At 38.9% G+C, this 27,456-nt stretch overlaps 1 protein-coding gene across 6 annotated transcripts in view; it reads left to right on the forward strand.

The window, feature by feature from the left end:
• ATP8A2 (ATPase phospholipid transporting 8A2) overlaps positions 1-27,456 on the forward strand; it is a 329,286-nt gene that overhangs the window by 89,111 nt on the left and 212,719 nt on the right. For all 6 annotated transcript variants that reach the window (XM_027677856.1, XM_027677860.1, XM_027677858.1 and 3 more), the window contains one exon: positions 6,027-6,091. In XM_027677856.1, coding sequence (XP_027533657.1) covers positions 6,027-6,091 — 65 coding nt within the window. The remainder of the gene's footprint in view (positions 1-6,026; positions 6,092-27,456) is intronic.

Genomic DNA, 27,456 nt, shown 5'->3' on the forward strand with positions numbered 1-27,456 from the left:
TACCTTGTACTGTCACAAAATGCAGCCATGGTTAAAATTTCTGAGCTGTGCCTATGCTGCCATTGTGCTTCATGCAACGCTAGTAATCTCCTAGGGAGTGGCTACTCAGGTCTTAACTTAGCAGTAAAGACTTGAGAAAGGAACATATCCTGATGTAAGCACATCCCCTACCATGCCATCCCATACCTCCCAAAAGTAGCATCTTTGGCAATATAATACCATGATGCTCTTGCATTCTTTTTGATGACTTTTCTCCCTGTCATAGTAAGTCTGCCCAGAGATGGGAAGACAAAATAGCACTCTGTGGTTATCTGACATCTCACATAAGTAAGTTCAGTTACAGACCATCACAGTTCTGCCAGGAGTAGCCTGAAATACTCCCAGACCTGTCTGCATGCAGTTCTAAATGTAAAAAGCTTAAGTTGTCCCCTTATTCATATAAATAGAGAGTCTTGAAGTCAAGATGAGCTCAAGAAGGCTAAAGAAATGTCTCCTTTAAGAGGAGGCAACCTATGCTACTAAGGTTCCATAGTTGCATTCAGATTTGCCAATTAGTCTGTTTAGGTGTAAGTTAAGGGGAACTTTAACAGCATATGTTGCTTTCTCAAGGTCATCTTGACTTCAAGATTCTCTTAAAACTGATGCTCTGTAACTGAACTTAAATTACCTTTAACAATTTCAGGCATTTTAATTTTTTTGTCTGGTTTGTTTTGTTTTCTTTTTTTCCTTTTTTTTTCTGTTTTGGTTGGCTTAGTGAAATTTCAGAATGTAGTCTACTTGACTGACTAGAATTTTTGTGTACTTCTCAAAACCAGATCAAGTTTCATGTGTCTTTGTATGTTGAAGTTGGTACCAAGAGATTAAATTAACTGTTAGAGTTGTAGAAGAAATAAGGTGGATGACTTAAGTAGACAATTGATTTAAAAGCTAATTATCTGGTTTGAATCACTTTATGCAGATTTTGCTTTCTTTATAAGCAGTAGTCAATGAGAGGAGGGAAGCATCATCTTTTGACTACTGAAAAAAAAGTATCTACAGATTTTGGCATAAGTACCTCAAATAAGTTGATATATTAACCAAGAGCAGGTAGTTTGAACACAAGTAAATGAGCTTTTTCTGATGGCTGTGAAGGAGACAAACTTCTAGCTTCTCTTTAAAACTGCTGGTTTGTTGTTTCTTTTATTATAGTAACTTGAGGAGAATAAGCATCTCTATTAAAACTTCTAAATTATCACTTTGTTTAATGTACAGTTTGGTACTAAAACTAATTAGCTTCATGTTCAAGTTAGCTTGTAAGTATAAATATGTGGCAGCCTTCCAGTTTTTGTATGTAACTCATTAAAACTGTAATAAACATTGAACTTAAAAAACACAACCCACATGTGCACTATGTTTCAGGTGTAAATATACTATCTGGGGAGTAAAAAGTATTTTCACTTTCTCATTGTGTGTGGAGGCTATCCTTATGGAGTCTTGCTTGCTGTATGGATATGTGTGTGTGTATTGAGGTATATTTGAGCTCTTGGCAGGTGTATCAAGGAGCTGGAGTACTTTGTTCTTCCAGCTTCCTCTTGATTCTTTGTTTTTCAGAATTTGCATATGTCTGTCTCCTGATTGCATTTTTGACTTCCCTGGAAAGTAGTCGTTGACCTTATTGTGGGGTGGCTGTATGCTTTCTACTCAGCCATGTGCCAATCAATAATTTTGCAGGTGAGGAGGGTGTTCATGATAAGCTTTAATGCTGATCAACCGTTTGAACTCTCTACCTCTAGAAAATGGGAGCTCCAGGTTCAGAAGCATCTTTGAGCACGACCTGCTAACAACTCCTAGAAGGGTTAAGTGTTCTTGTAGCTTCATCCTTTTTCTTCAATCAGTCTGCAGACTCTGGATCTTCATTGTCTTTCAGTGAGACAAAAACACCTATGACAGATTTCTGTTTACTACCATCCTGGTGCTCAGCAGGCTTACAAAAAATCAGAACTACTCTATTTCCAGTCATTAACTTCTTTAGGAACAGACTGGTTTTCTGGGAATGGGAATACAGTATTTTCTCAACAGTATCCCTCCCCTGAACAATGAATCAGTCTCTACAGTTGAGCTGAGTGCTCTTACCTAGTGTGTGCATTCATAGCTGTGAGCACTGCCTTAAAATCATAGAATGGTTTGGGGTTGGAAGGGACCTTTTGAAGACCTAGTCCAATCTTCCTGCTGTGGTCAGGAACATGTTTAACTAGATCAGGTTGCTTAAAACTCTGTCCAGCCTGGTCTCAAACACTTGCAGGGATGGGGCATCTGCAACTTGTCTGGGCAATCTGTTCCAGTCTCACCACCCCATCATAAAAAATGTCTTCCTCATGTGCAGTCTGAACCTACCGTCTTTCAGTTTCAAATGATTGGCTTTTGCCTGGCCACTACAGGCCTTGGTAAAAAGTCATACTCAGTCTTTCGTGTAAGCTCCCTTTATGTATTGAAATGTCTTCCCAGAGCCTTTTCTTCTCCAGGCTGAACAACCCCAACTCTCAGCCTGTTTTCATAGGAGAGATGTTCTAGCCTTTTGATAGTTTTTGTGGCCTTCCTCTGCACCCACACTAACAGGTCCATGTCTGTCTTGTGCTGGGAGCCCCAGGGCTGGATGCAATACTACAGGTGGGGTCTCGTGTTCAATTTTTCATCACTCATTATCCCCAGGTACTTCTCATTAGGACTGCTTTCAATCCATTCATCCCCATGTCTGCCCTGATTGATATTTGGGATTGCTGCAGCAAAGTGCAGGACCTTGCACTTGCCTTGCGCTTGTGGAGCTTCATTAGGTTCTCATAGGCCTACTGCTCAAGCCAATCCAAGTGCCTCCTGGTGGCATCGCTTCCCTCGAGTGTATCAACTGCACAATTCAGCTCTGTCTTGTCTGAAGACTTGCTCAGAGTAAACTCGATCCCATAGCATGTCACTGGGGAAGATACTGAATGGTATCAGTCCCAGAACTGACCCTTGAGGAACAGTGCTCGTTACTGGTTTTCATTTGTGTGTTGCACCACTGAGTGTAACTCCATGGGTGTTGAACCATTGACTTCAACTCTTTGGATGCAGGTGTGCAGCCAGTTCCTTACTCATCTAGCAGTACATCCGTCAGACCCATATCTTTCCAATTCTGAGGTGAGAACACTTCTTGATGAGCTGTGCTTTTTTACAGTTGAGGAAACTGAAGCAATGCCAGCACTCTTGCCTATATCCCTATGCAAGTTTGTGCCCTCCCTGAACACACAGGATAATCATTCTTGCCTCAGATGCTGGATTCTGTATGCCTGCAGTACCAATGTGCCTGTAGGCTATGATCCTGAACTCTGGTTATAGCAGTCTTTCTCCCAGGACACTTGAAGTCCCAGAAGTACCTGATTCATCTGCTTCGTGGACTTGTAGTCAGACTTTTAAATTACAGAGCTAGATATCAACTTACAGGTGTGAATTGACATTTTATATCTGGCTTTGAACCAGCAGCTGATCTTACTCTACTCAGAAGCATTGAGAAAACTATGTATATACGTTAGAGAATGTATTTTTGCTTGCTGTATTAGTATTGCCAGTAATAACTATTATAAAACTATTATAAAACTTTAAGATATTACTGCAAATGTCTAAGATTATTACTGGTAGTCTCACAGTTGCCAGCTACTTTGCTTTATACTAGTGTTGGATTTTAATATCATCTTAGCCCTGGAATTGTATATAATGTATAGATCTTCTATAAACCCTTGTTAGGCTTGGCTTACATTCTTCTATTCCAGTCTTGGTCTTCCTGTTTTAATGTGATAGAAAGATGCAAAATAGCCTCAATTGCAGGGTAAGTTTATCTGAATCCATGACTTCCAAGATGCACAGCAGAGCAACTCTGTTTTCCACAGTATCTTTTTTTTCTTCCTGCTTGACTTGTAGAATGGCATCTTGCTCATTTTGAAAGAGGTAAAGTGAAGCAGTGGTTTAGAAACTACAGCTTGCTATTGCAGCTGCTGTTCTAATCAAACACCACTAGAAAATTTTTTTGAATTAGTTATGCTGAGTTTATATGCTACTGTACAAGACTGTTGCCATTGCCTGGGGAAAGAATAACCCTGGTATGGAAGGAAGTGCTTAAATTTGTACTATTCTCTTTTTCCTCTCAATAAAAGTAAGGAAGTGAGTTTTCAGCCTGGGACTAACTTTTAAAAATGGCAAACTGACTTGAGAAAAAAGTCAGTGTTTTGTCTATACCTGCTGGAGGTTTGTTGCTCAGTTCTGTACTACTGCCTAAGACTTGTTCCCAGGCAGAATCAGAGGCTATCTGCAAAGCTTTCATGCTATAGGCTGCATTTCATTAGAATATATTTCATCCTTTTCCCAACAGGTGTGTGTGTGAGTTCAATGTCATTCTGTATTGCTCTCTGAAGCAGAAAGTAAACCTTGGCTCGTTAACACAACTAAGATGAAAATGTATTTGCAAGGTTGCACTTGATATTCATAGTCTATACAGCTGTGAAAATGGAGGACAAACTAAGCTTATGCAGATAATCAAACCTGCTGCCTGAGAGTGCCTGGCTGTGTGATGTAAGCATGTCTTCCACAAAGGAAAACAAGGGATTTACTTTCTTGACAGAAGTCACTCATGGAGGCATGTTAACCCTGGATTATGCCTACAAAACTAGCCCAATTATAAAAACTTTGTAGCCTGAGGAAATGATTTGCATTGCAATTGATGAGCCAGTATGGCCTTCCTAAGGAACCAAGAATCCCATAGAAAATGTCATGCCTCAGTTGTTCTGTTGCTGTTGTAAGATATGGAAAGAGGCACTTCATCTTTTCACATTGACTATACTGTTATGCTTTTGAATCAGTCAGCCTTACAGTGGTTCCTCACTGGGACATTAGTCTTACAGTGCAATAGCCTCCAATCTCCGTATGAGAAAAGAGACTTCCTAAGATCTCATTTTATTTGACAGCAGTTTCTTAAACTTGCTGTAATTCATTTCTATAAAAAAACGCAGTAGAAATACAAAACAATTCTATTGTATTTCTTTTTACTGTGTAATTTAGATGAGCAATAAAAGGTGTGTGCTTCAAATAAATTCATTCTCTGCTGTTTTATTAAGCATACGTGACTGTGTCAACTCCAAGTGAACTTGTATGTGCAAGTGAGCTTTTAGGATAAAGCAGTGAGATTGGTCTGATGCAAGTTTGCATTTGCCTCTTGCCATTAATATGAGTGGGAATTAAACCGTTTGTTCTACAAATGCTTATACTGTTATACATGTAAGAGAGGTTTTGGTTTGGGGTTTTTTTTTGTCTTGAGAATTTTCGTTTTCCAGTTTGGTGTCCTGGCAACTGTGCAGAACTGCCTTCTGACTGCTGCTCCAGACTATGGCAACTTGCTCTTTCTTGTTCTTTCATGTCCCAGTCCTACACTAAGAATAAGCTACTACAGTTACCTGATTCCGATAGGGCTTAGTAGGGCCTCTGTGTGTGTCATTGAGCTCTAGTTTTTAATGATGCTCAGAACCTTCCACACTGAACTCTCCAGAGTAAAAAATGCTTATGTAAGCCCAAGTGTGGGCTAAGGGGACTGGGTAGCACCAACTAATCCATGTGTGCACTTCTGGTCATCTGGCACAGTTGCAACTGTGCATTCAGATCTGTTCCTGTAGTGTGTGGAAGGCAATTCTGCCTCCAGTGTAGATGAAAAAATAAAATACCTTTTGCTGTAGGGCTGTAGGCTGTATTTGATTCATCTAGTTTACATGGTGCTTTCTTTAATTAAAACATCTCAAGTGATATATTTGAAAGTGCAGATAAAACTCAGCCACTGTTGCTAGTAAAATTGTCATTCTGGAGTGTGTCCTATGCACCAGTGTTTCCAGTAGTCTGTCTGATAGGAGTAACTGCTCAAAAAGTAAATTGTCATCTGATCTATAGATGCTTATCTCAAGGTTGAGCTCAACCTTAGATAGTCTTCCAAAAAGTAAATCCTTGTGTGTTGTTTGTTTTTTTTTCTCTTGCAGGGTACTCTTGCAGACTCATTTCACAGAGTATGTCTCTCATCCTGGTCAATGAAGAATCACTAGATGTAAGTAAGCAAATTCTGGTATAAGTCTTGGCAGAAGGAGGTGTTATTAACAAGATGGAAAGTTGTTGAGCTTTCTCATTGAATTTCTCTTGCTTGCCCTTAGGGGTAGCAAGATAAACAATTAATGCTAAAACACAGATGTGTTGTGCAAAATGTGCTCCTGAGGTCTTCAGTCACAAGCTGTACAAATCAAACTGAAGTCTCAGAACAAGAAATTTATGATGTTCATGGGTTTACTTCTGGTGCAAACTGGAAAAAACATGTAGCATGCCATCAGGAATATAATTAGGCTTTTAAGGTATGGATATAGGAGTAACATGTTTGAAGAAAGGAAAACCAAAAAATAAGCTAAATAAGTAATTTCAGTGTAATAAGCTATCTTCAGTATTGTATGGAACAGCTGTAACCAAACCGAGGCTTGAGCAAACTACATTGTGAGCTGCCTATGTACAGTAGCTTTTAAAACCTTAAATCAAAAATTGCTGGTAAATGATTGCCATGCTCCTCATCTATGTGTAAAAATTAACTAGAAAAATCATACACTTGTACATGAATCTTCTCAGAAGATCTTTTCCTGCTCTGTGTGTTTCAATGTCAGTATCAGTATTTGATATCACTTTGATTTCTGTCAGAGGTATTTGTAGAATAGATGAAAGGATCTATAATAGGCAGCATCCGACATTTGCATTTAGAGTTGGCAGTTCATTGTGCTTGACTGCATGGGAAATGCAAAGCTTGTATCTGAGTGTCAAAGGAGTTACTGGATACCTGCAAATCTGGTGGAAGTGGGTAATACTATTGTGGTGAAGTTACCACCTGATAAGTGTTATTTTCCAGTTGCCTTGATATGATTCCAATAATTTCATGTGTAGCAATGTTTGGTTACAGAATCTGGCTGTAAAGAGTATTGGAAATTTATCAGTAAACATAAATAAAGGAAGCTTTCAGAACATGAACTTGACCCTTGGCAAGTTTGATGACACCAAGCTGTGTGGTACAGTCGCTACACTGGAGAGAGGGGGTGCCATCCTGAGGGACCTGCACAGGCTTGAGAGGTGGGCCTGTGTGAACTTCGTGAAGTTCAGTAAGACCAAGTGCAAGGTCCTGCACCTGGGTTGATGCAGTCCCAAGCACAAGTACAGGCTGGGAGGAGAATGGATTGAGAGCAGCCCTGAGGAGAAAGACTTGGGGGTATTTAGACAAAAAGCTCAGTATCACCCAGCAATATGTGGCTGCAGCCCAGAAAGCCAGCTGCATCCTGGACTGCATGGAAAGAATCACAACTAGCAGGTTAAAGGAGGTGATTCTTCCCCTCTACTCTGCTCTCATGAGACCCCACTTGCAGTGCTATGTTCAGCCCTGTGGACTCCCAACACATAAAGATGTGATCCTGTTAGAGTGAGTCCAGAGGAGGGCTACTAAGTTGGGGTCTGGAGTGCGTCTTCTATGAAGACAGGCTGAGAGGGTTTGGGCTGTTCAGCCTTGAGAAGGGAAGGCTCTGGGGAGACCTTATAGCACCTTCCAGTATCTAAAGGGGACCTGCAAAAAGACTGGAGAGAGGGGCCTCTTACGAGGGTATTGAGTGATAGGATGAGGGGGAATGGCCTTACGCTGAAAGAGGGTAAGTTTAGATTAGGTATTAGGAAGAAATTCTTTTACTAGGGTGGTGTGACACTGGAAGAGGTTGCCCAGCAAAGCTGTGGATGCCCCATCCCTGGAGGTGTTCGAGACCAGGCTGGATGGGGCTTTGAGCAACCTGGTGTTGTGGAAAGTGTTCCTGCCTGTGGCAGGGTGATTGGAACTAGATGATGATCTTTAAGGTCCCTTACAACTCTAACCCTTCTATGATTCTATGAAAAAAAAAAATTGAGAACCACGGCATATCAGATGAGGAGAAAAAAAACCCTTATTGGTATACAGTTGATGGTCTTTTAAGTGAAGAAAATGGATGATTACATGATACATCATGAAGACATACCTAATATTGCAGGTGACTGCTGCTTTAGCTCAGATACCATATATTTTTCAAAAACATGAGCACAAGCTTGTGGAGCTTCTAAACTGGTTCATCAGAAATGCTTTGTATTAAATCAGTATTGTTTTCAAACTAAAGTAAATACGTTATTCACCAAAGTACTCTTGTTGCCCTTCTGAATGTAGAATTGAATTTCTTATAAGTCTGAGTAGGAGACTTGTGATTTGTTGATAATTGCTGCTAGTTCTTTTAATTCTGAGGTGTCTCTAGCTACTTACTGCCAATTTTTCAGTGTGAGATCTCCATAGTAGTATTTATTTTGTGTTACACCTGTAACAGAAATTTTGACTTCTGTTCAACCGAGCTTAAAATCTATCACTAGAAGATTCTCACACTGGAATTCTGTAGCATTATATTTAATATATTCCACCTCTGAAATCCATTAATACTAAAAATGAGTTTTTACAAGATCCAGGTTGAGCTTAGAGCCTTTAAATATTGATACACTTACCCCTTTGTGCAGTCCCTGTGTGACCTTTCCCCCCCACTTCTGCTCTTTGGCATGCAGTAGCAGGTGAGATGTGATCGAACAACTGTCTTGCCTTGGTTTTGAGAGCTAAATTTTTTTCGAAGTCATGTACTTCAGGAGAAAAATCAATCATTCAGGGAACTCCTGGGAATAGAAAAGACTAATCCCTAGCTTGATTCAGCTGAATTCTAGAAACTTAGCATAATAATCTGCAAATGTCTATCCCTTATAGACTTAACCAGATGCATACAGATACTCACTTGTTTTTTTCTTTTCCTAATAAAGGTTTCTGAAATGAGAATATTTTGAGCACCAGATTTACTTTGAATGTAATTATTGGACTCAGTTTCTGCTTAATTAAATTGGAACACCATAAAGTCTTACTGTGCAGCTCTTAACCTGGAAAAATTTCTTTCATTGGCATCTTTAGAATTTGAGTTGTGAGAGAAGTGAGAGGGGTAGCTGAAGAAGGGAAATCGGGTGATTCAGAGAGACCCCGTCTACTGGATATTACAGCCAAGGAATGTCGGGTGTGTTCCTCCCCATCAGTCCTGTAGAAAAAAGAGCTGGGAGCTATCAATTGCTTATCACATGGAGTTGTATTTAATAGTAGTGGAAGGGCAACACTGGAGGGATGCAGTTCTGAACTTGTGGGTAGTATTTTGCTATAAAGTAATTTTGTTGATTTAAATGGAGCTGCACAGTGAATGTGTTCTGCAGAACTCATGTGCCTGGACTGACAGTCTTCATCTGGCGTTATACACAGATGTGTAACCCACAGCAAATTGATACTCCTGTGTAAGAACTCTCAATGCTGGTGTCTGTTAATCAGATATGACTAAAAGTATAAGCAGAAGTTGGCTTCTGTTGCTTTTGGGATCCTGGTTCTTTTGCAGTAGAGAGGACATCTGTGCCTTATCAGCGATGTCATGCCGATTACTCCCAAAAAATGGGGGTGAAGTTATTGTCAGCTTTTCAGACTAAACCCAGAGTTACCTAGTACTCCAAATGCTCCAAAGCATTGGTATCATGTGTACTTCAGTCATAGTAAAAGATAATAAGGGATGCAGATATGGCTGGGAAGATGAGAACAAGCTCTGTACTACTAATACCTTGTAGATGCTTTGAAGTTACATCTTGTGTGTTGCATTAGGGAGGAAACTGGGATTTTTGTCTCTCCTGCTATCATGTGCCCACATGCTTTGACCAAGGAAAACTGATCAGTGCAGGCAAACTCCGTTTTAGCTGAGCATCAGCTCTCCTTCAGAGAGGCATCTGCCATGGTCCTCTACTTATGGCTAGTAAGTTACTTCGGTAGTTACCAGTCAGCCTGGAATAGTAATCAACTCTTCTGTGGACACTGGGGATTTGCCAAGGAAGCTAATTAGGAAAAGAATACATTTCTCTATTGTACCAAGCTTTTCTTATTGGTCAAATTTCTATTTTTCTTAATCTAGAAATAGCTATCAAGCCAGTAAGTGGTTACATAAGGAACAGTGTCTAGTAGTCAGATTAAGTCTTCAAAAATGTTAGGTAGAAGGGGTTTAGGGTTTTTCTTGTTTGTTTTTGAGGAACAAATAGGATCTTTCATAACTCCAGGTATTTGCTAATCTGCGTAGAAAGTTAGTTGTATGGATGTGGAAAATATACAGCTCTTCTTGTGAAAAGCTGCTTTGATTTGAGTGTGCTGTGTAGAATTAGAAATGAAAGAATATAGGTGTTACCCGGACCTGTAGGTTTAAATACACACAGGACTGTGTAACTTAAGTGTTAGATTACTATTTTTTCAGGAAGTAATACTAATAGGTTTGAGCTGTGAGTGGTGAATGAGTTGGGCTGGTATTTTTGTTTCATCCTGCTTTTACTTTTCAGAATTCATTAATTACTGTTCTCCCTTATCTGTGGCTCTGTTTTTTCTCTTGGTGTTTTCTGGCACTGTGATAGTTGATGTGGATGAAGTGGGGGTACTTGGACCTGAAGGAATGCAAGGACCTTTAGGAGTCCTAAGAGAAGGTTACTAAATAACTCTTCTTTCCATAGCTGAAATTTTGGGGGTGGGGGAGGCTTCTAAAAAACCAAACACACTATTTTCAAAGTTACTTTTACTTTCATATCTTGTTTTATGAGTGGTTGTTTTTGACAAAAGCCAGAAAAGATCTTGCAGATTTAAGCTGCAGGTACTTAGGGGGTTAATGCCTTGTCCATGCTATAGGACAGAATAGATCATATTACATAGAAATGGAAAGGAAGAGTGTGTTCCCTGAATTCCATCTAAAATTTGCTGTCTTGTTTATAAGAGTTCTCATATGTTAAAAGAAAATGACTGGGAATAAACCCTATTTCTCTTAAAACTGCTAATGATCTTCACATATGTGAAGGCTTGTATCAGCAGATGATCCTGAGTATTATCCAGATCTGTTTTCCGTTGTGTAGGTAACAATATAATAATGGCTTCAGCTGGATGGTGAAGGAAGTATCTGTGTGCTTTGAAGATGGGATTCTTTGCAGCGTACTGATAACGCTTATTTCTATTAAACACAAGAGACCACAGAAACATAAGGATGCGTAATGAAGTGTTAAATGGATTTTGTTAAATGAGAAGCTACCAGGAAATGCAATTTTTGCTGATATTAAATCATGATGGTGTGTTTTGAGGGGAATAAGGCTAAGCTGGTGTCATGTGTAGGTAGAGGAGTTTTGGATAATGATCCTCTTGATTGACATGGCTAATACTGCACATCTGTAAAAAGCATTCAGATTTGTCTTTTGTGATGAAGGGTAAGAACTAAATAGTCCTCCTCTCAAGATACTTTTGTATCTGATCTTCTGCTTTTATTGAAGAGGAGTCTCTTGTTCCTGAAAGTCTGTGTGTGGGTTTTAAGAATAAGCAGTGTTCCTTTCTTGGTGCAGAGCCAGCCTAAAGCAATAGGATTTATTTATCTGCAGTGTTAACTTCATGAAGGTAGTGGAGAACTAGCTGTTTCAGGGTAACAGGGTATGTATCATATATTCAGAAAATAGAGATATGGATATCTGTGGTCTTACTTTTTTGGTTCCCATAATACTGACTTACTACTACTTTGTTAAATCCTTTTCTGAAGATTATTTGCTTTTTCATGATAATTAGAGAATCATTCTTGCAGCTGAAGCTTGATTACTCCAAGCCTGCCCATCAGTCACATAAAGGAATACATCTCTTTCACATGGAAATGAAGAAAAAAAGATGTTTTACATCTGGTTGAAGCTAGAAAAAGTCCCATAGAAATTTCTCTGGGTTGATCAGTCTGTCAGAGACTACAATTAAACAGTTCTCTAGCTGTATGACTTTAGTACCTGACTAAGTATGTGTTCCTTCTGCTTTTTAACCTTCTACAGAGGGGAACTGATCAGAGGAATCTTTTAGAGACTTGTAGGGTTCTTGCCTACCTTTGCCACAATGTTATATGCTTTTCTTTTTTTAACTGAAAAATGTGTTAAGGTGCATTTTCACATTTCAGTATCTCGAATCTTTTAACTGAGATAGTGATGCTGGAGGATCAGTGTTTCTCTTTCATATTTACTAAGTGTTTTAATCAGCTTATCTTCTACAAATCTAGGTAATGAGTGTGATCTCCTTGCCATAGCTTCAAGATAAAAGTGATTTGGATATCTTGAATTTTCAACTAATTCCCAAATCCTAAATTATCATAACCTGTGTTCTAAGCAGGCCTAAAATCACAGTTCTGAAGTGTCAGAATGTAATATTCTTTTGGAGACCTTTGGGAATGGGTGCTCATCAGAGCTGAGGTGATTCATATGTCCCCCTGAAGCTTCCTTCATGCTGGGTTGTATGTATGTATGTATGCTTGTCATGCACTCTGGTTTTTCAAGCTAGCCAGGCAAGGTAAGAGTGTACTTGACAAGCTCCTGGCATTCCTGATGGACACCAGGGTTATGGTCATGTTAGTAAGACTTATAGAGAAATTGCCTCATGAGTTTAGAATTGGTGTAATCTCTTCAGTTCATTCAGCTTGAGTCTTGTGCTCCTCTTGGGTAAAGCTTTTTGCTTCTATCCAGAAATAGTCTAGTTTAGGAAAACAATCAAATTCCTCGGTAAACTTAGCCATTCACTTACACAGCTGTGTTCTACCTCCTGTCTCACCATGATGAAAGTGACATAAGTGATCCAGTATGGCAATTCACATAACAAAGCCCTCAAAAATTTTAGGTGAAAGCCCAGTTCCCTAGTCCATCATTTTGCTAATATGTTCCTTTGTTAAATGCATGTGCCTTTGGATCCTTTTGTGTTTGTTTCTGGTCAGGTCAAGAACATTGTTCAATACAAGATGGTTTTACTTTTTCTTACTTGTTATCTGGAACACTAAATATAACTAACTTCATCCCAGAAAGGTAATCTGGATGTTCAGTTCTACATGCATGTCCCTCTTGTTTGAAGTATGGCCATAGGCATTAACATCCTTCAGATTAATCTTGGGAGCACATCTTTTCTCTGAGACAAGAACTGTTCAGCTGTGGAATATACTGATTTGGGGCCTCTGCTGGCATATGAAACAGTGACTGGAGAGTAGAAATTAATGTTCATACAAACTTTCCAGATTTAAGGACTTGCTTCCTCTTCAGGCTGATATGTACAACCTGCATTCAACTCTGATCTGCTGTGACACTCTGGAAAAGAGAAAGTGACCCCTGAGACAACTGTATATTCAAGTGTTTTTCAGCCTGGGATGATATTGATAATAGGTTGACAATATCCAAATTCCACTAGAAGACTGAGAAATGACAGTGAGTACTTAGTGGAAAGCTGGATGTAAAATCTTTGTCCATTTTCTGTGTCCAGCAAAACTGACACATCACAATGAAGCTTTCCTCTGATTTGAAAGATTGAGGAATTTGGTGTCCGTTATTTATTCAAGTTCTTGTAGCTAAAGTGTAGTATTCACTGAAATACAGCTATTTGTAGAAAGACAGGGTATCAAATTCTGTAGTACAACTAGGGACCGTTTACATGGCTAATGGTGACCAAGGTCGTATGGCTTCAAGAACTCTGTGTCCTTGGGGGTGGGGAGGAGGGGGAAGGACAGCAGAGCGTGTATGTTTGGATACACAGTTTAGTAGTCTGTAGAACTCTGGGAAAATGTGGATTAATAAAACCAATTAATAGTGAAGGGGCTTTGTAAGATCTAGGTTGGTATGGTAATAATTTGTCTTGATTATAGAATTAAAATTTCAGAATTTATCTGTAGATAACATAAGGAAAGGGGGGATGGGTTCACAACTAGCTGATTTTTTTGAAAACTTGTACTTTCTTTTCAAGTTATTAAAACTTAATTGGTCTGTCTATAGTAGGTTTAATATTATCAAGTTCTCAAGGGATTTATAGTTCTATCCAGGGCTCTACAGTTCAGTAGACAGAGTTAATAGGTTTAGTAAATATTAATAAAATAAATCTATTGTATAACTAAATCTTTAGGGAAATTACTCTGGTGGTTTAATTTTAAAAAGGAAACATGATCTTGATGATTTTCAGGAGTTTTCTTATTAAAATTATTTTTAGTAATTGAAGTGGGTATCATATTTATTAGATAAACTTTAATAAAAACTTCAGATGTATAGAGTAAACTGATAGGGAACTAGCTGGTGTGTTTTTAAAACTCAGGGAAAAAGAAGTCTTTGAAAGTTAGTGTTCACTTCAGGGAATGGTGTTTGTTTGACTAGAAAAGAGAAGCCTGCCTGGGGCTTTCTTACAGAGCATCTTTATATTCTTGGCTTTAAAAAAAAAAGTAAAAGTGCTGGAAGCCATCAGGATAAAAGCAAATCAGGTGTTGTGTCCAGCTTCTCAGTTGAGCGGGTAGCAGTGTCTCTGCTGGGCAACAGTTATACTGTGTCAATAAGATTTGTTTCCAGTTCTTTCTAGAATTAGACTAAAGCAGTGAGACATGAACAGTGCAGCAGCAGAGCTGTTCTTGCTTCCTGAGCTACCTGTGGATGTCCAGAACATGTCAGTGTTCACCAACTGAATATGGGAATAGATTATTGGTTGAAGCTGTGAGGAATATTGATCAGCAGTGTTAAGACTTTGCCAGATTTGAATGCAGAGATGAGTCTGAATTTACGTGAAATGCTGTTGTAAAACCCTACTTTATAATATAGAGCAGTTCAAGTTAAACAGAACTAGCATCTATGTATGGGCTGCCCTGTGACCTCTAGATGCATTATGCCATGCAGTCATTCCTAGCAGTGGCAATTGCCAACAAATACATGTCAGTTTTAATGTATTTTGCTTTTAAATCTACAAGGAATAAGCAAGCCTCTTTTAGAGGAAGGAAGGGGATAGAATGAGTTATTTGTGGGAGTCTGGCAGAGTATAGAGTAGCTAAAAAAAGATGCACTTTCCTCTGTGGTTCGTTACCCAACATTAGCAGTTTTATTGGAACTTTTATTGTAGATGGACAGAGTATGTTAGAGAAGTCAAATAAGGACAGTGGAGAAATCAAATGTGATGGGTTTGGAGGGAGAAAAGGCAACAGATGGTTGTTTAGTTTGTTTGGTGTTTGGGATTTTTGGGTTTTTTGTTTGTATGAAGGAAGTATGTGAAACTTCTTAAGAAATGGAAATTCTCTCGCTACTTGAGGTTACAAATAAAGTATACCTTGTGACAAATAATTTGATTCACGGTTGTGCAGCACCCAGGAGCCACACAGCCCTTCAGTTAAGGAAATCTGCAAATCAGAGGGATAGTTCTGGCAAAAAAGTGTTAAAAAGTATGTTTGCCAAGAATAGTAGGAGCTCAAGGTGCTGTGCTCAAGGAAATAAAAAGTTGCTGCTCTAGCTCTTGTACAGAACTGTAGTAGAGTTACTAACCTCCCAAGAGCAATGTAGAGCTTCAATGTAACTTTTTGTGGTGGTCACTTACAGGAAATTCTCAAACTAAATATTATTCAAAATAATGGTAGTCATGTAGGACCAAGCATGAATCTAGGACATCTCTTAATTTTATAAGTGACAAAGCACTCCTACTCAGACTGCCTTAATCTCTGCACTGGGAATTAGTTACCTTGACTGTTTACTGACCTAGCTGCTTTTCATTGCCTACTCACTGAACATAAAATCTTGGAGTGTCTCTATTTGTCAATCACAGATGCATCTTCCAAAAAAGTGCCTGATTCCTTACTTGGGTTTTGGCTCTTAATTTACATGCTGTTATTGTTGCTGTCATTGGTATTCTAAGATAATTTTAAATGGATAGAAGCTTGTTACATATGTGCTTAACAGAAGCCTGGTGCTAATATGAACTACAGTAAACCGCATATTTTAAGGACTAAATAAACTAAATAACATGGACTAAAATAGGAAAAAAATTTTTTTTTATGTTCTAATAAGACATAGAATACATTGTGCTGTGAAAATGGCCAGTGTGATTTTAAGACCATGTCTGCTGCCTAATAAATGCAGTTTCAGTAATCTTGAGTTTGGGTTCTCATGTACGGTTGGCTGGTTACAATTTTCTTTTCCATTAAGCATTTTTGGAACACATCATTATTTATGAGCAAAGGTTAACTAAGGCCTGAAGGAAGCTCGAAGCAACAAAGTATAGATGTATTTGTAGCAAGACCACTGACCAAGCTCAGGATAATTACTGCTGCATGTTATTTAAAGGTAGAGTCTTTGTTATTCAACTCTGCTAGTGTCTTCTAAAAGATGCTGTTCTACCTTAAACAATTTCAATGTCCAAATCGGTTGCGGCTAAATACCTAGTTCCCACATGGTATGATTGCAATTTACATAGTCAGAAAGGCAGCCTGTATGATGTCAGAATGAATATTTTGGTCTTAAAGTTGTGAATATTGTTGCCTGAACTGTGTGTTTCTTTGCAATGGAATTAGAGCTCTGAAAATCATTATGGTGCTGTCTTTTGAAACAGTACCTTAGTGTAGACTTTTTTTACTGTGTGAACACGATCACCTTGTCAGCTAATGAAATAAGCTTTAGGAGGAATGCAGTATTTGGAGACTTGAGAGGTTGGGATAAATGGGGGCTCAGCATCTCGGAGTTTCAGAGGTCTTGCATACAGTCTAAAAAATGCTGTGATAAACTTCATTATTTTTGGTATTTCTGATTCTTATGAGAATTCATTGTGTCAGGTAAAGCATTTGTTGACTTGGAGAAGGCTTTTGTGGATTTTGTATTAGATGTAAAATACTAAATTGCTGAAACCAGTTGTTATATGATATTAAGGTTATATAATATTAAGACTGTTTCAGTGAGTAATTGTTTGTTTGAGAGCTCTCCCACAGATTCTTATCAATATCGGAACTTCAAGATTATTAAAGCAGTCGTATGAAGTTCCTTGAAAGTTAACCTTAGTTGAGCATCAGGACAGCTCTTACAAAATGCTCCTTGGATAAATCATTCAGTCACTGAAACAAGCAAACGTATATCATTTTCATTCCTCTCAAACATACTACCTGGGATTGTTGTCTCCTGTGTAGCTTTGAAAGTACGAAGACACTAAATTGTCAACTGAACACATGTAGTCTTTCAAATGTACCGTTTGTCTGGAATTTCGGTGCTGGCTGAACTATGGATGGGCAAGAAACTGCCTTAAACATTAAAGCCTGTGATGGCAAGGGCAGATGGTGTTTTAGTGTAATTTTATGTAGTATTAAATAGGACTGTGTTTAGTGAAGGCCATTTTTCTGTTCCTGTGCAGCTTGGAGGTGCTCAGAATGCTGAAGACTTTACTATATTTTTTTCAAATAATCTTAGTTAACAAAATTACTAGGAGTTCTGCCTAGGGAACAGTTGAGTGGAGGCATTTCCTTCCTTTGATCTTCAAGGAGGCCAGTGGCAAAGTTGCCCTCATTCCTGCTTGTATCCTTTTCCACCGCTACATAAGGATGTGTCAAGGCCAGACTATGACCATGCAGTGCCTCTCTGAAGCTGCTGTCAGGAGATGTGTGCTTGTTCATGCACATCACCCTTTCCTAAGGATATAGCCTATGCTGACAAGGTAATGCTATTTAAGGGAGTCAAGTAGCATAAAATAATCTCAGGCTACTGACTGATATTCAGAAAAATCTTGGTGCCCTGTACTATCATCTCTTGTAAACCCTTAGCTTTTCGTGTTTTATCATGTTTTCATGTTATGTTATATTCATGTTTTTAAAACCCTCTGTATAGGCTTCAGGGTCTTCAGGAGCCCCCAGCCATTTAGTTTTATCATTAAACCCACTCTCTTCTGACCAATTGAAGCTGTGGTATAGTAGGAAACCCTTTTTATAAAATAGATTAAATTAATTTGACTTGGAATTGAAGTAAAAATCAGTATAAAAAGTGACCATTGTATTGTAGCTTGTGGACTACCTGTGGTGAGCTGGTCCATACACTCAGGTACCCATTCTGAGACTTCAGGACGTGAGTGGAGGTTGTACCTTGCTGCTGGTTGTCATGTACCATATGGCAATGGATGGGCTGGAGGAGCTGCCTGCCTTGTGCTCTGTTGAAAGGGTGGAACTAAAGACAGGAGGGTGGGTTTGGATCTGTGCCACATCCAGTTTGCTCACACGTGTGCTGCCAGTTGAAGTAATATGAATTGCTCTAACAAAGCTTGCTTATATTTTCTTTTTCAGACCTCTTTATTTTTCGTAGAATTGTCTGAGTTGGAAGGGATCTTAAAGATGATCTAGTTTCAACCCCTTCTGCCATGGGCAAGGGTGCCATTCCCTACATCAGGTTGCTCAGGGCCCCATCCAACCTGGCCTTGAATATGTCTGGGGATGCAGCTTCCACAACTTCTTTGGGCAGCAATTTTTATCCTTTTGTCACTCTAATCTGCTAAACCTGGATTGCAAGACAGAAAACTTGCATTTCTTTTGGTGTTTTGAAGGTAAATAACATCAAGCATGAGTTGATCTTGGTAGAACTCTATTAGAAAATCTGTTTGTACACCTTTTCTGACAAAGTTGTTAAAACTGGACAATCTTATGGTATTTATCTGATGTTATTGTTGTGTAGTACTAATTTGGTAATCAAACTGCAACGGAAGAGTTTGCATCCTGACTAATTTTATTTGAGTGAAACAAGTAAGTAGATTCAACAGGCTGGCTTGCATACAACTGTTTGGGTAATTCTGCCATGCTTTTCTCATTTAATGATCTAATGCTTTGCAGATAGTTCTGTTATGGGTCTCGTATCAGCTGGACAAGTATATAGCTATCTGGATTTCTGCAATCTTGATATTATGACACTGACTTCTTTAGTTTTCTTAATTTGTGTGTTGTGCCAGTGCTAGTGTTTTGGATAGCTCTCCTATCACTTTCCTTCAATTACTGAATGAGAGTTATTTGATCTATAGGTCTAGAACTGTTCAGATAGTAAAGATCTCTGCTGACCTAGCAGCAATGTTTCCTGGTATCTTGCTTGTGTTACCCAGTAGCATTTCTCTCTTTTCCTGTGTGTACCTGTACTTTCACACTGTAATTTATGGATTTAAAAAGCTGTAGTACAAGGTTAACGTTTTTAGATCTGCTACTATCCTCTTGCTTGGATGAAAAGCTATAGAGCTCTCACTTTTAGTTTTGAGACATGAGGGAAAATTCAGTTTCCCTACATCTTTGCTGTTCCAGTGTTACCATCTCCACTTCTTCCTCTGACAGTCTGTGTTTCCCAGGTGTGGGAGTGTCCAGGCCCTTGTCCTTTAGGACATCCTTGGTGTTTTCCTTGTTCAGGGTGTTCCACATCTTTTATCTGCCCTTGTGGGGCAATTTGGGTGCTGTTTTGTCTTAAACAGAAGCATGGTCAGGCTTAAGTGCCTTATTTGTAGTTGCTTACTGAAGGAGCTGGCTCAGGCAGGAGAAGGCTGCCTTGCTGTCTGCTTGCTGGGCTCTTGTTTTGTTAGAAGTCCTGAGAGGGCACAGATGGGACTGAGGCCAGGAATGAAGTGTCTGAGATAGCCTGCCTACTCCTGAGCAGCTGCCAAAGGGTGGGAAGCCTGACCTAATTCTTTAAGAAGTCAAAGTGATCCCAGTTGGATGGAATCAATGAGTGTGCATGTTCCCCATTTCTGGGAGGCTATTGAGGAAGAGATAAGGTCATGGGAGTACAGCTTATATCAGATCCTCCTGGCAACACCTTTGTGTGTTGCTTTATTTGCCTGGTGAACCATGGGTAAAAAGGAAAAATACATAGTCCAAGGAGCATGAGTAACTTCTGATGCTTGTCATGCTGTAAAGGTAGAAGTAAAATCTCAAAGGGTATTTCAAGAACTGTAAGTTCTCTCATATTTCTGTTCAATACCTGTATTGTGTCTAAATCAAAACCAGAGCTTTAAGCAAACAACTTGGGTTAAAAGCAATCTGCTTCTTAAAAGTCAGTTTTATTACAGAGCTTGCCTGTGCTAATCACTCACTCTGGAACTTGCTCTGCTTCGCCTGGAGAAGCAGATTTGATAGTACACAAGCACTTGAAAGGAGGACTAACATGACAAGTTGGCTTGTTGCGTGTCTGAGTCTGTCTTGAGTAGCTTAGAGTTTATAGTTTGCTGTTTGGCTTAATTCTCAAAGCAGTTTCCTTTTACTTAAGTGCGGGAATAACTTTGGCTATGAACTGACAGTGGTATGGCCTCTGTTACTTACACTAGCATGCAACTGAACTATTAACTGCACAGATGCAAATAGTGGTTGGGGTTTTTTCAAGGGGGATTTTGGAGAGGAAATTGAGAGTGGAAGACTAAAAATAATTGAAGCTATAGCTTTCCCTAGCCCTATTTAAATTTTATTGGTCTGTTGAGAGGAAAATTCCGTCCTTCCAACTTTATTGTGATGTCTTACAAATTGATATTACTTTAGGTGAAAAGGTAAAACCAAAACTTTCTTTTCCAGACTACCTATGTAATATGACTTGAAAATATGAAATTTTTTTCTTAGTGCATTTCTGAAACATGCTTATATCTGTACCAACAAGGTAAGTGCAACATTAGAAAAGCATGTTGTACAAATCAATCTACTCAATATTGTATTTCCTGTACATGGTATTGTTTTGGAGAAAAGACAAGTTCTGTCATCTAGTCTCTATTTAATTTTGACTAGTGTTCAGTCTTTTATACATTAATGTCAACATGGATTCCTTAGTTGCTAGCAATGATAAAACTCCTTTAGTGTAGCCTTGGCTGCGTTGTTGGCTGTTATTTCTCTAAGGAAAGTTTGTTCTAATTCCATTGAATCAGGATGGCTATATTTTATATATATCAATCATAATATATGTATGCACTGCTTCATGTATATAAAAAACCCCATACACAGATAGGGACATAAACATATGAAAAAGCGTCTGTAGCAGAGATCTAGTTCTTTAAAGCACTCTATCGCTCTATTAGGGGTGACCTAATTGTGGCCTCCCTGAGGGGAGCCTGCAAGAAAGATGGAGAGGGACCTCCTACAAGAGCATGCAGTGACAGGACAAGGGGGAATGGCTTCAAACTGAATGAGTAGGTTTACATTAGATATTAAGAAAAAATTCTTTACTGTGAGGGTGGTAAGGCACTGCAACAGTTTGTCCAGAGAAGTTGTGGATGCCCCATCTCTGGAAGTGTTCAAGGCCAGGCCCGATGGAGTTCTGAGCCACCTGGGGGTTGGAACTAGAGGATCTTTAAAGTCTATTCCAACCCAAACCATTCTATGATGCCTTATATAGCATCATAACTCCCCTCCCGTGCTTTTTTTTTTTTTTTTTTTTTTTACTTTGAGGGCTTATTACAGGCTGACTTTTATGTCCACACACCAGAGTCATTTTCTTGACTGAACAGTCCTTAGCTGTTTGTGGGCATCTGAGTGTATTAACAAAACACAGAAGCATGTGGTTCAGACACTGTAACAGAGAATCTGACATCATCATAATCTAAAGCAGAAGGTTGTAGTGTTTTCTTGATCTGAAAGGTTGATTTTTATCTTTGAGAAATTACTTTGCAGAAATGTAACTTCCTTGGGGGTCTAAACAAGAGCTTGCTTCTGCTGTGGAAAAGGGGGTTGACTGTTATATTTGAAAGAGGAAAAGTAATTGGGACTTTTTTGACAAAAGTAAAGGGAAATAAAAAGCCTATTCTGTTGAATGAATTAATTTCATAAAGCTGAAATATAAAAATATAAAGACACTGAATCATTCTAGCTTGTTAGCAAAACTTACAGACTGCTTCCTCTTTGCAAAGTACAGTTACTTTTAGTAATCATGCAGGTGTGCAAGTGTCCAGAACAAGCTTTTTTTTAAAACTGTTCTGTAGTCAAACATCTAATATGTATTGAAAGCAATGCACAGATTGACCTACATAGAGCAGTTGTGGAGTAAATGAAAGTCATGTAATAAGCCTAATGCTGTTATTAGTGTGAAAAGAACAGGGTTTTGTCTGTATTCTTTGAAATCCTTGGTCACACTGAAAAAATGTGGTATTGTCTTTCATAGCATTTGAAGAACATTTGATGAATTGTCTCTTTGACTTCACTTGTTTCTGCCATTGTTTCTTATGCTGCAAGCTTTGCCCTCTGAGAACTCAAAGGATTGCAAAAGGCTCATGGCTTTCAAGATGGTGCCTTTGGCAACCATGTCGTACTGGATAACTACTTAGGATGTGAGTTCTTTGGTCTGAGAATGCTGAGACTTTTGACACTTTCCTTGATTTCTTTTTTTTTTTTTTTAAGAAATCAGTATTTTAGTGAAGGCTTAAAGTCAAGATTCACATTTTTAAGATGCCAGTGCTATAATCAGCAGCTTTCTCTTTAATCTGAGGAAAAATTAACACTGCAGGAAACTGCAGATTTTGTTTCAGAAGGCTAAAACACTAGTACCACCATTCCTGGCAGCACACACTGCCATGATATTTAATCTGCAAGATGGGAGATGTCTAGTTAGTGTAATCTTGAACAAATCAGTTTTACTTAATTTGGCAAAAGCCTCTCTTTCCTCCTAGTTCTTCATTCCTTCTCCCCCTGAAGCCCCCAACTCTCCTTAATACAGGCACTGCTTCTCTTTACTGAGAGCTTCAATTTAGCATGCAGCCATCAGATAACCAAGCTTTAAGTTTGTTTGAGCATTTAACCACATAGTCTTCAGGTGGTCAGCTGTTTGATGCTCCTCCCTACCGTGATCTTGAAGTACCTGCAACACTTTATACAGGATATGTGTTTGAGATGGTATATCTGACTGAGACATTTGGAGATGATTTTTCTGTGATCAGATAAAGCTTGTAAAAAGGTTTGTTCCATTTTTCTTTTTAAACTATGTGGAACATGCTTGGAGGTTGACGTACTGATGATAGGGATAGATTTTCCTTCAGGGTATATTTTCTTCCCTATTTAACCAAGTCGAGACCCCTGGTGGCCTAGTGGTTAGCATGCAGGACTCTCACTGCTGCAACCCGGGTTCGATTCCTCGGTCTGCCGGGCAGATGGAACCCGTTAGCCCTGTGAGGCCATCCATCTATGAGAAGGTCACTCTAAACAAACCTACGTCCTGAGGACCTCACTGCCATTGTCCAAGCTTGCTTGGCCCCGGCAGATGAACCTTAGGATTAAAGGGTGGACTCAGTTCAGCGCAGGCTGTGTCTCACCTAAAAAATCCATTGCGCAGGCTGGAAAGGTAAAAGACCTTTCCCCAGATCTTCGTTCGCGAAGACTGGCCATTATTATTATTATTATTAACCAAGTTCCCTGGCTCCTGCATTTTCAATTTGTTACAGAACTGAAAACATCCTAGAGTAATCATCTACAGCACGTTTTATAGCTCTTGATGGTCGAATTCATCTGGACTTTCAGCTGCCCCTGGAGACAAAAATATTGATATGATCTGTTTATCTAATATCAAGGCAAGATTTGGTCTCAATATGTGATAACCTGAGACTTGCTATGCAGATTAAGAACTCTTGGTATATAAACGTTTTAAATTACTTGGCTAACTGTGAAGGAATTTCAGGTTGAAGTTAAATTCAAAGCTATGAAAATGATCTGAATGAGGCTATCTAATATCTCTGGGTCCTCCATACAATGTTTTTCTTGGCATGGTAGGAGATACTATTTATCAAGCAGAATCATGGTGCTATTAAAAAAGCAAGTTTTGCTGTGTAGAATCAGTGAGTCATTTGGTTGGCATATTTTAGGAATGGGTTCTTGTCTTGCCTTATGTTTTTAGTGATATTTGCACTTTCTGTTTAACAATATTTGCTTAGTATTTTATATGTTGTGATTCTTTAAACACCACAGTGAGCTTAGTATCACAAATGGGTTTAGATGAACAGATGGCATATTGCTAGCGTTGTGTAACTGTAGTATCTGGGCTTATTAAATACTTCCATAAGAGAAATGCAGATGCTGCTTGATCAACTTCAGACTCTCGTGGGAAGGCCATAATAACATCTTTTGGAAGAATTACCCACTCATACTACTCAGAGTTCAATTGACTCTTCCAGGGGCTTTGTGAGTAATCTTGTTGGGAACGATTTAGAAATGGCAGGTTTTCTACATGGCACCTGCAGAAATGGTTTAGAATAGACTATTTTCCAATGATTGTACATACATGGTCCTGTTCCCACCAGGCTCGGAGAATATTAAGCTATTTTGGCATTTCTGTCACTGGAATCTGAGATCAAATGTCTTATAATTAGTTCAGGCTGAAGTTCTGTCAAAAGCATGCTTGCTTTATATTAGAGAGGGAATATGGGGCGCTTGGTTATTCCTGTCAGTCTTTCTTTGGAGAATTACTTCAAAGTGATGAAGTCAAGTAATTGATTGGGACTTATAAAATCAAGTTAGTGCTGATTAGTGTGAAGTGTCATTGGAGCAGTCACACTATGTGCTCTTATGTATCTCTTGAAATCAGCATGTGACACAGGCTAAGCACTGCAGTAGTACTGAGCAACAGCTATTGATGAGTCTGCTTGTTTTTTTTCTTAAATTTTTATCTTACTTAAAAGAGTAAATTGAAGGTATTCATCTGGGATCTGATCTTCCATGATCCATTTGCTGAATGGTTTTGTGTGTACAGGTTGAATTTGCAGTGCATCCTGTATTTTAAAGGCTTCCTAAACTGGGAGATGCTCATACTATTTCTTTCAAAATGTGAAGCAGTGAACTATTGACATTCCATTACTGTTCATCTTTCAAAGATTCTCTTGACTCTCAACTCTAGAGAGTGTCCTTATAGTCTCCTCTTCCTGTAAAGCTAAGGAATGGAGGTACTCTTAAAATTCAGTTTTAGAAATGTGTAATTTTCAGAAGTCTCCCTCCATAGTGCTGTTTTCAGTGAGTTAGTAAAAAACCCAACCTCCCTGCTAATATTTCTACTTCTGGCTTTACAGGAACCTTAGAGGTGATGGATTTTCATATGGCGCTGTATAGTTTTTCCTTGCATATTATTGAGGAATTTTGGTACATAACTTTCTTTTCCATGAGTCATCTTAGTGTATTTTGTCCTCTTGGGTTTTCTGCTGTAATCCCATAGCTCACAAGTCTCAGTATTACTGCTGCTCTTTCAGATAGGGTCATCTTATGAGACACTTCCAAGCTCCTCATGTCACTCAGTACTTGTATGAGCATGGCATGGCATGTTCCTGCATTTCTAGTCCTTTATTCTGGTATCGTCTAAAAGAAGCTATAGAATAAAAGGAAATGTGCAAGATCATGTTATTGCACAGTCAACCACACAAGATAGGGAGCAGAAAAGGAGTAGATGGGTCATAAGCTGAATGTGAGTTAAGTGTTGTGCTGTAGTGACAAAGGCAGAAGGCAGGAAAGGATGGCACTGGAATATAACCTGCTCTGTTCAACATGTATTGCCTCATCTGTCGCACTACGTACCAAGAATAATGTCCATACCGCTGTCAAGTTTGATTTTGTTTTGTTTTTTGTTTTTAGTATTGTCATATGGCTTTAAGGGTATAAGAAAGCCAGAGTAGATTCGTGGATGCTCTTAAGAATTGCCTTATTGTTTGAGAAAGTATGCAAATGCTTCTCTGCAAGTTTTTGTAAGTTGAATGTGGAGGTCCATGTCATTGTAAGGTTGATTGTATTAGACCATGCATATGCCTGTATTAGTAACTTGATATTTCCAATTCTGCTGATATTTTTGAGTTTCCAGTTAGTTGGCCATAAGCCATGGCTTTTTTATCAGTTCATGTAAGCAGCTGACACAGTGCACCTAGCAAGCACAACTTTGTTTGAATTGGTATTTCCATCCACAGCCTAATTCTGAAAGTACACAGAAGCAGTTAAAAAACCAACTGCTTGAAGACTGATCAATTGTGGGAATCACAAAAAAGAGGGAGCAGAGGAAAATGAGAACAAGTCCTGCAGCTGGACTCTCGCTGTACACATGAAGTCATCTTCACTAGGCTTTGTGGCAATATACTTTGCACCCTTCCTTATAACTAGGTCTTTGTAATTTGCCTATTTGCTTTTGGAAATTGAAGTAGTTTGCTGTCCTAGTCATGTTTGGTACCAAACTTAGAAGATTGGTAAAAGTGAGGATCAGTTCAGGAAGTGGTATTTCTTTCTTGATTTCGAGACAAGTTTCAAGGTTAGCTCTTGCACATGTTCTGTTTATTGTGGAAAGCACTTCCAGTGACTCTTCTGCCCAACAGGTGTTGCACAGTGTTTTGCCAGCTTTGATTTAAACATTAGTTTTTTTCTTGCCTTTATGTTGATTATTCCTGTTCTCTTGTAAATTTGCTTCTGCTGCATGTCTTGACAGATCTCTCTAGCACAGTAACTAGGCAGATTGAAGTCAAAGCCTTGACCTAACATGTGGTGAAGCTTTTAGGTTGCAATTAATATGTAGTGGAAAATCTTCCATGAAGTAGGGTTGGCTAGTGTTATCTTGAATGCGGTTATGCAGTGGAGTCCTTGCTTAATTCTTAAGCTCTCCTTGGAAGATTTTCCATTTAATTTCATTTAACACTGGGGAGCAGGGGGCATGGCTGATATTTTGAGTTGAAACCACTTCTTTTAGCACAGTAAAAAAAATTGGTTACATGTTACTATTCAGATTATCAACGCATAGGAAGGAAAACAGAAGCCATAAAAAGTAAATCCTTGGATTGTTAAAATAAGTTGAACTGGCACTGCAGTGCACTTCAATGAGTTAGCAGATTGTGCAATTTAAATCTCGTATCAGACTTAGTGGTTTGGAAATTAATTATAGGATGATGGAAGAAGTTAACTTGGAAAATTCTTTAAACTGCTGTAGCTAGCAGTACTTTTTAGATAAATATAGAAGTAAGTAGTGTATACAGTTGACTTAAACTTAGAAATTAGTTTAACGATAAGCTAATATTTCTTACTGCAGGAGCTTGTTCTGTGAGAATCATGTTAGGTCTTCTGAGATGGAGGAATGGCCACGCAAGGAGGGTGAATGAAATGTAGATGCACAGGAAGGCCAGAATGTAAGGCTGATTTTGGCCTTATGGGGATATGTCTATTAGAGGTCACAGATCCAGGGGTGAGTGACTCTCTTCAGCTGAAGAGGCCTTCTTGCCTACATGATGCTACTTGCCATGTTCTCTTCCCAAGATCTTTTGCCTTGTGGGCCACGTATCACTGTATGCTTAAGACGAAACCTGAGTGTAGTGGCTGCCCAGATTTCTGTTGTTTCTCTCTCACTATCATCTCAGCGACTTTGTGAGCCTTCCTTGGGAAATGCGGGGGAGGAAGGAGAAGAGGTGGTTTGGAGCTGATCATCTTATAATAATTGTCCAGTTCTTCTCTGGGTATCAGCTTTTTTGTAAGGTCAGCTTAGGGAATGGCTGTTATCCTGCTGGAGTCTTTTGCACCCAGTTTTTGCAAGTCCTACTGACTTAGTTTTGTTTGGTTTTTGGTTTTTTGT

The sequence above is a fragment of the Neopelma chrysocephalum genome, unplaced genomic scaffold (assembly GCF_003984885.1).
Source record: "Neopelma chrysocephalum unplaced genomic scaffold, ASM398488v2 Primary Assembly neopelma1_43, whole genome shotgun sequence".
Taxonomy (NCBI): domain Eukaryota; kingdom Metazoa; phylum Chordata; class Aves; order Passeriformes; family Pipridae; genus Neopelma; species Neopelma chrysocephalum.